This window comes from Alosa sapidissima, chromosome 5, assembly GCF_018492685.1.
Source record: "Alosa sapidissima isolate fAloSap1 chromosome 5, fAloSap1.pri, whole genome shotgun sequence".
In the NCBI taxonomy this organism is placed as follows: Eukaryota; Metazoa; Chordata; class Actinopteri; order Clupeiformes; family Clupeidae; genus Alosa; species Alosa sapidissima.
Genome location: NC_055961.1, coordinates 28,250,919 through 28,264,189, shown reverse-complemented (window position 1 = coordinate 28,264,189; position 13,271 = coordinate 28,250,919). Strand labels below are relative to the sequence as shown.

At 41.9% G+C, this 13,271-nt stretch overlaps 1 protein-coding gene and 1 long non-coding RNA gene across 34 annotated transcripts in view; one reads left to right on the top strand and one right to left on the bottom strand.

The window, feature by feature from the left end:
* The window catches only part of LOC121709124, a 67,502-nt gene that overhangs the window by 10,424 nt on the left and 43,807 nt on the right, over nucleotides 1-13,271 (bottom strand). The window lies entirely within an intron of this gene.
* Nucleotides 1-13,271, top strand: part of LOC121709120 (protocadherin gamma-A4-like) — a 162,830-nt gene that overhangs the window by 127,057 nt on the left and 22,502 nt on the right. The window contains exon 1 of one of the 33 annotated variants that reach the window (XM_042092205.1): nucleotides 3,733-6,438. The exons of 27 other annotated variants lie outside the window; for them this stretch is intronic. In XM_042092205.1, the coding sequence (XP_041948139.1) occupies nucleotides 3,991-6,438 (2,448 nt within the window). In that variant the 5' untranslated portion in view covers nucleotides 3,733-3,990. Of the gene's footprint in view, nucleotides 1-3,732; nucleotides 6,439-7,134; nucleotides 9,839-10,531; nucleotides 13,203-13,271 lie in introns of those variants that run through there. 5 more of the 33 variants (XM_042092224.1, XM_042092204.1, XM_042092225.1 and 2 more) reach the window with 5 other exon arrangements.

Genomic DNA, 13,271 nt, shown 5'->3' with positions numbered 1-13,271 from the left:
GTCTATATGTTGCAGTGGTAGTTTATAGTAGGCCTAGTTTTATAGTGACACCTACCGACGTTTAGTGATCAAAGCAGCATGGTAGCAATGGGGTTCAAATTTCAGCACTGACAGAGCGGACAGAGACGAGCAATGTCTGAAATATGTGATTTCCTCTGAAATAAATACCGTCTCTTCATTTTGTTTAACATTTATCTTTTCATAGCTGTAAACAAAACCTCATATAGATAAAAAATGAAACTGGATAAGCATAGGATGTGTTTTCATGACTCTGTCATATTAGTTGCCTTATTAATCAACCAGCAATACACATTTGAGTGCATAACAGTGAACACTGTACCTTTAAAATGTATCTTGCTGATCATTGGGTCAGACTGAAGAAAGCTTGCATCCAATAGCACGCGAGCCTGTACAAAGAGATCCACTCCCTGACTCTTGCACCGCGTAGAAGCCTTTGCACTGATCAGAGCTTTACGAGATGAGGGTGTGCTCACGTTGACAAAGATGGTAGCAATCGCTTTGTGGATTTCTAAATGTACATAGCATGAGTGGTGTTTGTGTTAGTATGTGGATGGCAAAAATACGTTTTTTAAAGGAGATGTCGATACCGCCGTCGGAAAAATGAAGCACTTAAAACGTTTGGGAGGATGTATGTGGTGGACATTATGCATATTTGTTATCGTTCTTTTGTGGAGTACAGCTGAATCTCAGATTCGCTACACCATTCCGGAGGAGTTAAAAGAAGGGTCTGTCGTTGGTAATATAGCAAAGGACCTAGGCCTGGAAGTATCCGTAATATATGATCGAAAATTACGGATTGCATCTGAATCCAGCAAGCAATACTTCACCGTGGACCTGGCGAAGGGTGAGCTGGTTGTTAATGACCGGATAGATAGAGAGACGTTATGTGGACAGAATGCTGCTTGCTTGTTACCATTACAAGTAGTTATTGAAAACCCTTTACAGCAACATCGTGTAGAGGTTGAAATACAAGATATAAACGACAATGCTCCGCATTTTCATCTAAAAGAAATACAGTTAACAATACCAGAATCAATAGCTCCCGGAACACGATTTCCATTGGAAAGTGCAGACGACCCAGATGTCGGTAGCAATAGCTTACACACATACACTTTGAACAATGATTTTTTTCGCCTGAATGTGAAAACACTTAAAGATGGAAGGAAGGTGCCTGAATTGATAGTAGAAAAACCCCTGGATAGAGAGAAACAAGCAAATTACAGGATCATTTTAAAGGCTTTAGATGGGGGCAATCCGGTGAAGTCAGGGACGGCATTGATCCAGGTCACTGTCCAGGATATCAATGACAATGAACCAAAATTTGGCCAAACATTGTATAAAGCGACTGTTAAAGAAAGTGCTACAATTGGACAAAGTGTGTTTTCTATAATGGCCAGCGACTTCGATGAAGGTCCTAATGGAGAAGTGGAATATTTCTTCGGCGCGCACACTTCCGATTCAGTCAAAGAGGCATTTGGTGTGAACTCTCTAACAGGTGAAGTTACAGTTATTGGTCATCTAGATTACGAGGACGTTAAAATATACACGTTTGATGTTAGTGCGAAAGACAAAGGACATCCAGAATTACAAGGGCATTCTTCAGTTCAAATAGATATTATCGACGAGAATGATAATGAACCTGAAATCAAATTAACATCAATGCCAAGTCCAGTCCGTGAAAACGCCACTGTCGGAACTGCTGTGGCCTTGATTAATGTTAAAGACTTAGATTCAGGAGACAATGGAAAAGTTAAACTGAGTGTTGCTCCTGGTTATCCATTTAAATTAAAGCCCTCTTTCGATGACCACTACTCTTTAGTGACAGACTCTCTTTTGGACCGTGAAGTTAATTCAGAGTATGATGTTAAAATAATTGCTACTGATTTAGGCTCACCCCCATTAACAACTAGCAAATATGTGAACGTTAAAATACTTGACATCAATGATAACGCTCCCGCTTTTACGCACGCATCCTATGATGTATATGTCCGGGAAAACAACCCAGCAGGGGCGTCCTTGTGCTCTGTTGTCGCCACAGACAAAGACCAGGATAAGAACTCAATGCTAACATATTCCATAGGAGACACTAAGTTTCAGGATATACCAGCCTCTAGCTATTTTTATATTAATGCTGAAAATGGCACAATTTACAGCATGAATTCATTTGATTACGAGAAACTGAAACTATTCCAAATTATTGTGCAGTGCAAAGACCATGGCACTCCATCTCTTAGCAACAACGCTACCGTTAATGTTTTTATTCTGGATCAAAACGACAATGCCCCCGCTGTCATATATCCCTCCGCGATCATGGGCTCTGTGTCTCATCAGAGGATGCCCCGGTCTGCTAAAACGGGGCACCTTGTCACAAAGGTAACAGCTGTGGATGCTGACTCGGGCCACAACGCCTGGATTTCCTATAGACTCGCGGAAGCTACAGACTCGTCTCTGTTCGCTGTGAATCTTTACACTGGAGAGGTGAGGACTAAACGCTCTGTTTCAGAGCAGGATGACGCCTCTCAGAGACTGCTAATAGAGATCAAGGACAATGGAGAGCCAGTCCAGTCCACCACAGTCACAGTGGACATACTGATAGAGGACGGACTACACGAACCCATCTCAGACTTCAGACAGAAAACCACTGAGAAAGACAAGAAAAACAGTAAAATCACTTTCTACTTGATCCTCTCTTTGGCATCAGTATCTGTATTATCTCTGCTGACTTTTTTCATACTTCTAATTAAGTGTGCTAGAAACAGTAGAGGCGATGCTAGCTGCTGCATTAGAAGAGATTCTGACGGATACAAAAATCCAAATAGAAACCTACAGATCCAGCTCAACACTGACGGGCCTATAAAGTATGTGGAGGTTCTGGGAGGAGACATGATGTCTCAGAGTCAGTCGTTTGGGTCATATTTGTCTCCAATGTCGGAGTTCAGTGACTTAACTCTCGTCAAGCCCAGCAGCACTCTAGACTTTAAGGATACATTGCGTGGTCTCGATGCGTCATTACCAGACAGCGCATGGACCTTTGAGTGTCAACAGGTGAGACAAGATCATTGTTTAAAAATAATAACATTTACACTGATGTGTTGAAATATTAGGTATCAATGCTGTTGATCTTGTGCTGTGTTTATATGCACTGGTACTTTAGGCTAGATTATATTGTCTCTGATATGGCTATTTTGCAAGTAATTGCGTGCCCATATTTGTGTCCTTTCACATATTTTGAGTTTTAATTATTTTCTGTACTTAACTAATGTATGTGTTAATATGCACATGGATACAAAGACATGCGTTTGCATGTGTGTTAATTGAATGCAGTCCGCGACAGTGGTACATCATAGTAGTCAGTAGTCAAGGATCTTTGGTGACACCTACAGGCATTTAGCAATCAAAGCAACATGACTGCAATGGCGTTCACGTTTAAGCACTGAGAGAGTGGACAGCGACAAGCACTGTCTGAAATCTGTGCTCATCTTGAAAGGAAATCCGTCATTTCATTTACATCAACATTTTTCTTTCATCTACTCATGGTTGTATAGGCAAATATACCTCATATAAAAAAAAATGAATTTGGATAAAAAATGGAATGTGTTTGCATGATGTCCGCTTACAGTAATTAGTTGCGTTATCATCGGCCACAGAGGCAGTATGAATTTAAGTCCATAACAGAGAAGAGTGTGCCTTTAAATAATGTCTTGCTACTCATTGGTTTAGACTGAAGAGACCTCGCGTCCAATAGCACCCGAGCCTGTATAAAGAGATCCACTCCCTGGCTCCTGCACCGCGTTGTAGCTCTTGCACTCATCAGAGGTTTATGAGAGGAGGGTGTGTTCGCATTGACAAGGACTGTAGTGATCGCTTTGTGGATTCTCACACATACATATGTGATGTTTATGCTACTGTTAGCATGTGGATGGGGGAAATACGTGTATTGATGGAGAAATCGACACTACAGTCGGAGAAATGAACCATTTCAGGCGTATTCGAGGATGGCCATGGTGGACGTTATGCATATTGCTTATCGTTCTGTTATGGAGTACAGCTGAATCCCAGATTCGCTACACCATTCCGGAGGAGTTAAAAGAGGGTTCTGTTGTTGGAAATATTGCAAAGGACCTGGGGCTGGACGTTACGGCAATATCTGACCGAAAATTGAGGATTGCATCTGTGTCAAGTAAACAATACTTTACCGTGGATCTGGCGAAGGGTGAGCTGGTTGTTAATAGCAGAATAGACAGAGAAACTCTCTGTGGGCAAAATACTGTTTGCGTGTTACCATTACAAATAGTTATTGAAAACCCACTGCAGCAACATCGCGTAGAGGTTGAGATACAGGATATAAACGACAATGCTCCTCATTTTCATAAAAAAGAAATACAGTTAAAAATAGCAGAATCAATCACCCCCGGAGCACGATTCCCATTGGATAGTGCAGACGACTCAGACGTTGGTACCAATAGCTTGCACTCGTACACTTTGAACAGTAATGACTTTTTTCGTCTGAATGTGAAAACATTGGAAGATGGAAGAAAGGTACCAGAACTATTAGTAGAGAAATCTTTAGACAGAGAGAAACAAGCCATTTACAGGTTAATTTTAAAGGCTTTAGATGGAGGGAACCCGGTGAAGTCGGGGACGGCTTTAATACAGATAAATATCCAAGATAGTAATGACAATGAACCCAAGTTTGGCCAAACGTTGTATAAAGCAACTATAAAGGAGAATGCAGCAATTGGAGAAAGTGTACTTTCTATACAGGCCACTGACTTAGATGAAGGGCCTAACGGAGAAGTTGAGTATTTTTTTGGCGAGCACACTTCAGATTCTGTGAAAAAAGCATTTAGTGTGAATTCTGAAACGGGAGAAATAACAGCTATTTGTCAGCTAGATTATGAGGACGTTAGAATATATACGTTTGATGTGAGCGCAAAAGACAAAGGACAACCAGAACTAGAGGGGCATTCTTCTGTTCAAATTAATATTCTTGATGAGAATGACAATGAACCTGAAATACAATTAACATCACTACCTAGTCCAGTCAGTGAAAACGCTACTATTGGAACTGCTGTGGCCTTGCTTAACGTTATAGACTTGGATTCAGGAGACAATGGAAAAATTAAACTGAGAGTTGCTCCAGGTTATCCTTTTAAATTAAAACCCTCATTTGATGATCATTATTCTTTAGTGACAGATTCTCTCTTGGACCGTGAAGTTAAAACAGAGTATGATGTCAAAATAATTGCCTCTGATTTAGGTTCGCCCCCACTAACAACAAGCAAAATTGTTAACGTTAAAATACTTGATATCAATGACAACCCTCCCGTTTTTACACACGCATCCTATGATGTATATGTCCGGGAAAACAACCCAGCAGGGGCGTCCTTGTTCTCCGTTTCCGCCACAGACAAAGACCAGGATAAGAACTCAATGCTAACGTATTCCATAGGAGACACCAAGTTTCAGGATATACCAGCCTCCAGTTATTTTTATATCAATGCCGAAAATGGCACAATTTACAGCATGAATTCATTTGATTACGAGAAACTGAAACTATTCCAAATTATTGTGCAGTGCAAAGACCAGGGCATTCCATCTCTTAGCAGCAACGCTACCGTTAATGTTTTTATTCTGGATCAAAACGACAATATCCCCGCTGTCATTTACCCCTCCGCGATCACGGGGTCTGTGTCTCATCAGAGGATGCCCCGGTCTGCTAAAACGGGGCACCTCGTTACCAAAGTAACAGCTGTGGATGCTGACTCGGGCCACAACGCCTGGATTTCCTATAGACTCGCGGAAGCTACAGACTCGTCTCTGTTCGCTGTGAATCTTTATACTGGAGAGGTGAGGACTAAACGCTCTGTTTCAGAGCAGGATGACGCCTCTCAGAGACTGCTAATAGAGATCAAGGACAATGGAGAGCCAGTCCAGTCCACCACAGTCACAGTGGACATACTGATAGAGGACGGACTACACGAACCCATGTCAGACTTCAGACAGAAAGCCACTGAGAAAGACAAGAAAAACAGTAAAATCACCTTCTATTTGATACTATCTCTAGCCTCAATATCTGTCTTGTCTTTGTTGACCTTTTTCATACTAATTATTAAGTGTGCTAGAAATAGCAGAGGCGATGGTAGCTGCTGCATCAGAAGAGATTCTGACGGATATAAGAATCCCAACAGAAACCTACAGATCCAGCTCAACACTGACGGGCCTATTAAGTATGTGGAGGTTCTGGGAGGAGACATGATGTCTCAGAGCCAGTCGTTTGGGTCTTATTTGTCTCCAATGTCGGAGTTTAGTGACTTAACTCTTGTAAAACCGAGCAGCACACTTGACTTTAAGGATACATTACGGGGGCCTGATGCGTCATTACCAGACAGCGCATGGACGTTCGAGTGTCAGCAGGTGAGATAGTGATTTCATCATATGCCATCACATTTTTGTACATGTCGTTCTTATTATCTATGACCGTGCATAGATTTGTTGGAGTTACATAACCACAGTCAATGGTATGCACATTACTGTTTGCATTAATACTACCACATAATGACACATTTACATTTGTCTGGCACATATGTGTATGTGTTTGATCAAGTTTTTTTGTAATACGGTTAATTTGTTATGTCCTTCTGTACTCTCTCTCTCTCTCTCTCACACACACACACACACACACACACACACACACACACACACACACACACATACACACACACGTTCATATTCGTGTCTGGGTAAAACCATAATAATCTGTAACGCATTACAAGGCCAAAACATGGCCCGACGTCAGGCTGTACCGCAAATTCAACTCAACGCCGTTTGTGCAGTTCATGCAGTTGTGCTGATCTATTATTCAGAAAGAAAAAGTGGTAGCTAATGTTATGTAAAAATAGGCTATAACGTAAACTAGGTAATGCTTGAAAGCTTTAAAGAAATATTAGATTGAATGTAGGCTATTCCATTTTCTTAAACAGAGAACGTCAGTGTGTGTGTGTGTGTGTGTGTGTGTGTTTGTGTGTGTGTGTGTGTGTGTGAATTTTGGCAACAATCCAGTGCATATAGAAACTGCGCCTTTAAGAGCCACTGTGCCATTCATTGGACTAGACCTGGCTGAGGGTTAGACCAATAGCGTGTGAGACTGTACAAAGAGATCTACTCCCTCCCCTCGCGCAGCTTTGTATCCAATCCTCTCCATTGCTAAAGCTACATTCAGTGACAAAGAGCGCCCAGTGGTAGCATAAATGATCATCCATACAAACCGATCGGTTTTCCAAAGAGAATGCTACCCCGAGCAGGGACGCGATGATTTTTGGATTTAAGATGTACACGGATCTAAGGAGAGGACTGTAACATCGGAGAAATGAAACATCTCTGGCGTATTAGAGCTTGGGTATGGCGGGCGTTGTGGATATTGCCTTTGGTTCTTTTGTGCAATCCCGTAAAAGCACAGATCCGCTACACCGTTCCAGAGGAGTTAAAGGAGGGCTCTGTAGTTGGAAATATAGCTAAGGATCTGAATTTGGACGTCCGTGACATCGCAAATCGTAAGTTACGAATAGCCTCAGAATCTGGTAACCGATATTTCACTGTGGATTTGGCAAAAGGTGAGCTGCTTGTCGATCAGAGAATAGACAGAGAAAGTCTTTGTAGACAAAATGCAGATTGTGTCTTGCCATTACAAGTCGTTATAGAGAATCCTTTGCAGATGCATCGTGCTGAAATACATATACAGGACATAAATGATAACGCCCCGGAATTCAATTCAAAGGAGAGCGTGCTAAAAATCCCCGAATCTATTACACTTGGCAAGAGGTTCTCACTTGAAAGCGCGGAAGATCCTGATGTTGGCAGCAATTCGTTACAGTCATACTCTCTATCCGACAACGATTGTTTTCGGCTTAATGTTAAAACTCTAAAAGATGGAAGAAAAGTACCAGAGTTAATCGTAGATAAAGCTTTAGACAGAGAGAGGCAATCAATACACAATCTTGTGCTGACAGCTATAGATGGGGGAAGGCCATCAAAAACAGGCACCACTCATATACAAGTGCATGTTCAAGATATTAATGACAACGAACCTAGATTCGAACTAACTTCTTATAAAGCATCAGTATCTGAAAGCGCCACGGCTGGGTTTGTTGTCCTTACATTAAAAGCTACAGATTTAGATGAAGGGACAAATGGAGAAATTTCTTATTATTTTGGAGCGCACACATCCGATGCTGTAAAAGGCGCCTTTGAAATCAATGCCGACACAGGAGAAATCACAGTAATTGGCAAATTAGACTACGAAGAGTGGAAATCATACACGTTTGATGTTGGTGCTAAAGATAAAGGGCAGCCGGAGCTCCAGGGTGATTCCTCGGTCAATATAGATATTGTGGATGAGAACGATAACGCACCGGAGATCATACTTACATCCTTGCCAAGTCCGGTAAAAGAGAATGCTCCAATTGGAACTGTTGTTGCCCTGATTAATGTCAGAGATTTAGACTCAAATGCCAATGGGAAAGTCAATTTAAATCTGCCGACAAAATGTCCTTTTAAATTAAACTCATCATATGAAAATCATTACTCTTTAATTACGAATTCACTATTAGACCGCGAAATGACTCCAGAGGTGAGTGTAGAGATATTAGCCTCCGACTTTGGTTCGCCTTCACTCACTACTAGCAAAACTATCAAAGTAAAAATCCTCGACATAAATGATAACCCACCCGCGTTTGTTCAGTCTTTATATGAAGTTTATATTAAAGAAAACAACCAAGCAGGCACATCTTTGTTCTCTGTGGTTGCCTTCGACAAAGACCAAGATAAAAACGCAAAGATTATGTATTCTATCAAAGACACAAAATTTAATGACATTCCAGTCACATCCTATTTCTATATCAATAGCGAGAACGGAACAATCTATAGCATGAACTCATTTGATTATGAGAAAGCTAAATTATTCCAAATCATAGTTCAAGCTAACGACCAGGGTTCTCCGTCTCTCAGCAGCAACGCTACTGTTAATGTTTTTATTATGGACCAAAACGACAATATCCCCGCCGTGATTTACCCCTCCGCGGCCATGGGGTCTGTGTCTCATCAGAGGATGCCCCGGTCTGCTAAAACGGGGCACCTCGTCACCAAGGTGACCGCTGTGGATGCTGACTCGGGCCACAACGCCTGGATTTCCTATAGACTCACGGAAGCTACAGACTCGACTCTGTTTGCTGTGAATCTCTATACTGGAGAGGTGAGGACTAAACGCTCTGTTTCAGAGCAGGATGACGCCTCTCAGAGACTGCTAATAGAGATCAAGGACAATGGAGAGCCAGTCCAGTCCACCACAGTCACAGTGGACATACTGATAGAGGACGGACTACACGAACCCATCTCAGACTTCAGACAAAAAGGCATTGAGAAAGACAAGAAAAACAGTAAAATCACCTTTTATTTGATCCTGTCGTTAGCCTCGGTGTCCGTGTTGTCGTTGTTAACGTTTTTCATCTTGTTAATTAAATGCGCCAGGAGCAGTAGAGGCAGTGCTAGCTGCTGCATTAGAGGAGATTCTGATGGATACAAGAATCCCAACAGAAACCTACAGATCCAGCTCAACACTGACGGGCCTATTAAGTATGTGGAGGTTCTGGGAGGAGACATGATGTCTCAGAGCCAGTCGTTTGGGTCTTATTTGTCTCCAATGTCGGAGTTTAGTGACTTAACTCTCGTCAAACCCAGCAGCACTCTTGACTTTAAAGACACATTACGTGGGCTTGATGCATCATTACCAGACAGTGCATGGACATTCGAGTGCCAACAGGTAAGAAAACAGTCCTGTCTGAATACACGGTCTCCCTCGTTCAATAATCACTTTGTATGTGACACTTTTTTATTGTGTAAATAGATTGGTGTGTCATTTTGTATACTTCGTTTGTGTACTTCTAATCCTTTTAGTTTGTTGCGACAAACTGTGTGTCTCTTAAGAAAGATCTGCAGCAGAAAACACATTTTTTTCTATACGAAATGATGTTGTATTTTGCCCTATCACTTGATGTCCGAACACCGGCTGTTTGTGAGTCATTTTGTGATTGAGCGCGCATGCGTGTTTATGTGTTCCGCTGTGCGTACATGCGTATGCCAGTGGTTTCAGCACTCTTTTTGCGGACAGCGACACTGCCTTTGTGGTGTTATGTTCAGTGGTTGATTGTCAGGCCATAGCCATGGTGTGTACACGTTGTACAGAAATGACGCTCTTTACAGTAATACAGTTCTTTATAATACACTCGAATAACACATTATGGCACAACTATAACTATAATAAAGACTTTGATCTGTACATGTGTGGCACACATACATTTTCACTGCATCAACCTGCTTTAGGCTACTACATAGACTAACATAACGGAGTACATTTCGACAATTCACCTTGTAACAAAGCATAAAGGTCGCTAGGACTTTAAGAACTGTGTCAATGCTCATTGGACAGCTTTGTAGTGGAAGCTAATCCAATAGCATGTGAGAGTGTACAGAGAGATCTACTCCCTCCCCCGTCCATCTTTGAAAGCAGTGAATGCTCAGAGCTGTGGTCGGAGAGGATGCGTACACACCGATAAGGAAATGCTTAAACCTACAGAAAGAAATGTATTCTTTTCAGTTCAGTCATGAATTGTGTACACAGGATATGGTACTTTGATAAAAGATGAAGACCTTTTTTGACGGCGAACGATAACGGCAGAGAGATGACGCGTTCTTTACACATTCGCGGGTGGAGTTGGCGGACGCTGTGGATTTTACCTTTTGTGTTCTTGAGGAATAATGTTCAAGCCCAAATCCGTTACACCATTCCAGAGGAGTTAAAGGAAGGATCTGTGGTTGGAAATATTGCAAAGGATCTTGGTCTGGATGTGTCCGACATTACAAACCGCAAATTGCGGATAGCTTCTGAATCTGGGAACTATTTCACTGTAGATTTGGCTAAGGGAGAGTTGGTAGTGAATGAGAGACTAGACAGAGAGAAATTATGTGGACAACGTGCTGTTTGTGTGCTGCCATTGCGAGTCGTCGTCGAGAACCCTTTGCATCTGCATGGCATAGAGATAGATATCCAGGACATTAATGACAATGCCCCCGAGTTCCACGCGAAAGAAAGCTTGCTGAAAATCGCCGAATCCATCACACCAGGGAAAAGATTTCTTCTAGAAAAGGCAAGCGATCCTGATGTAGGTAGTAATAGTTTAAAATCATATACGTTAAGCAATAATGAATACTTTCGGTTAAATGTTAAGGCTCTGAAAGATGGCGTGAAAATCCCTGAACTGATTGTGGAAAAAGCTTTAGATAGAGAAACTAAATCATCACACCGGCTTGTATTGACTGCTTTGGACGGAGGTAGTCCGCCAAAAACAGGCACAACGCTGATAGTGGTTACAGTACAGGACAATAATGACAATGAACCAAAATTTGAATCGGCATCATACAAAGCGTCTGTACAGGAAATCGCAGAACTTGGGCATGTTGTCATCAAATTAAAAGCTACTGACTTAGATGAAGGCACAAATGGTGAAATAGAATACTCATTCCATACACACACGCCTGATATTGTTAAGCAGACATTTGGAATAAATTCAGAAACAGGTGAAATATCGGTGATTGCAGCTTTAGATTATGAGAACACAAAGTCATATGCTTTTGACGTTATTGCTAAGGACAAGGGAACTCCTGAACTAGAGGGAAACGCAGCGGTCCAGATTGATGTTTTTGATGAAAACGATAACGCACCAGAAATTATATTAACATCATTGCCTAGCCCTGTTGAAGAAAACGCGCCTATAGGCACTGTAGTAGCCTTACTTAACGCTAAGGATTTGGATTCTGGTGACAATGGTAAAGTCGAACTGGTCGTATCCCCTGGTTTTCCATTTACATTGAAACCTTCTTTAGATAAACACTATTCTTTGGTGACTGCTGCACTGTTAGACCGCGAAGTAACTCCAGAATACAATGTCGAAATTACTGCAACAGATTCAGGAACCCCTTCTTTGAAATCCAGTAGAATAATCAAAGTAGAAGTGCTGGATGTTAATGATAACCCACCGGTTTTCTCTCAGTCTTCATTTAATGTCTTTGTAAGGGAAAATAATCCGGCAGGTTCGTCATTGTTCTCAATAACTGCGACAGATAAAGACCAGGACAAGAATGCAAAGTTAATGTATTCAATTGCAGACTCAAAATTTCAAGATATCCCTACTTCTTCTTACTTTTATATCAACGCAGATAACGGGACAATCTACAGCATGAATTCATTTGATTACGAAAAACTGAAAATATTCAAAATCACCGTCCAAGCTACAGATCAGGGTTCCCCATCTCTTACCAGCAACGCTACCGTTAATGTTTTTATTCTGGATCAAAATGATAACGCCCCCGCTGTCATTTACCCCTCCGCGGTCATGGGTTCTGTGTCTCATCAGAGGATGCCCCGGTCTGCTAAAACGGGGCACCTCGTTACCAAGGTAACAGCTGTGGATGCTGATTCGGGCCACAACGCCTGGATTTCCTATAGACTCGCGGAAGCTACAGACTCGTCTCTGTTCGCTGTGAATCTTTACACTGGAGAGGTGAGGACTAAACGCTCTGTTTCAGAGCAGGATGATGCCTCTCAAAGACTGCTAATAGAGATCAAGGACAATGGAGAGCCAGTCCAGTCCACCACAGTAACAGTGGACATACTGATAGAGGACGGACTACACGAACCCATCTCAGACTTCAGACAGAAAACCACTGAGAAAGACAAGAAAAACAGTAAAATCACCTTCTATTTGATTATATCGCTAGCATCAGTGTCTGTATTGTCTTTATTGACATTTTTTATACTACTAATTAAGTGTGCTAGAGACAGTCGAAACAGTGCAAACTGCTGTATTAGAAGAGATTCTGATGGATACAAGAATCCCAACAGAAACCTACAGATCCAGCTCAACACTGACGGGCCTATTAAGTATGTGGAGGTTCTGGGAGGAGACATGATGTCTCAGAGCCAGTCGTTTGGGTCTTATTTGTCTCCAATGTCGGAGTTCAGCGACTTGACTTTCGTCAAGCCCAGTAGCACTCTTGACTTTAAAGACACATTACGTGGGCTTGATGCGTCATTACCAGACAGCGCATGGACGTTCGAATGTCAACAGGTAAGAACATATTTAAGCAGAGTAACTAAAATCCACGGTCGTGTCTCTCGTTTAAGCCTCTAAGTTGTG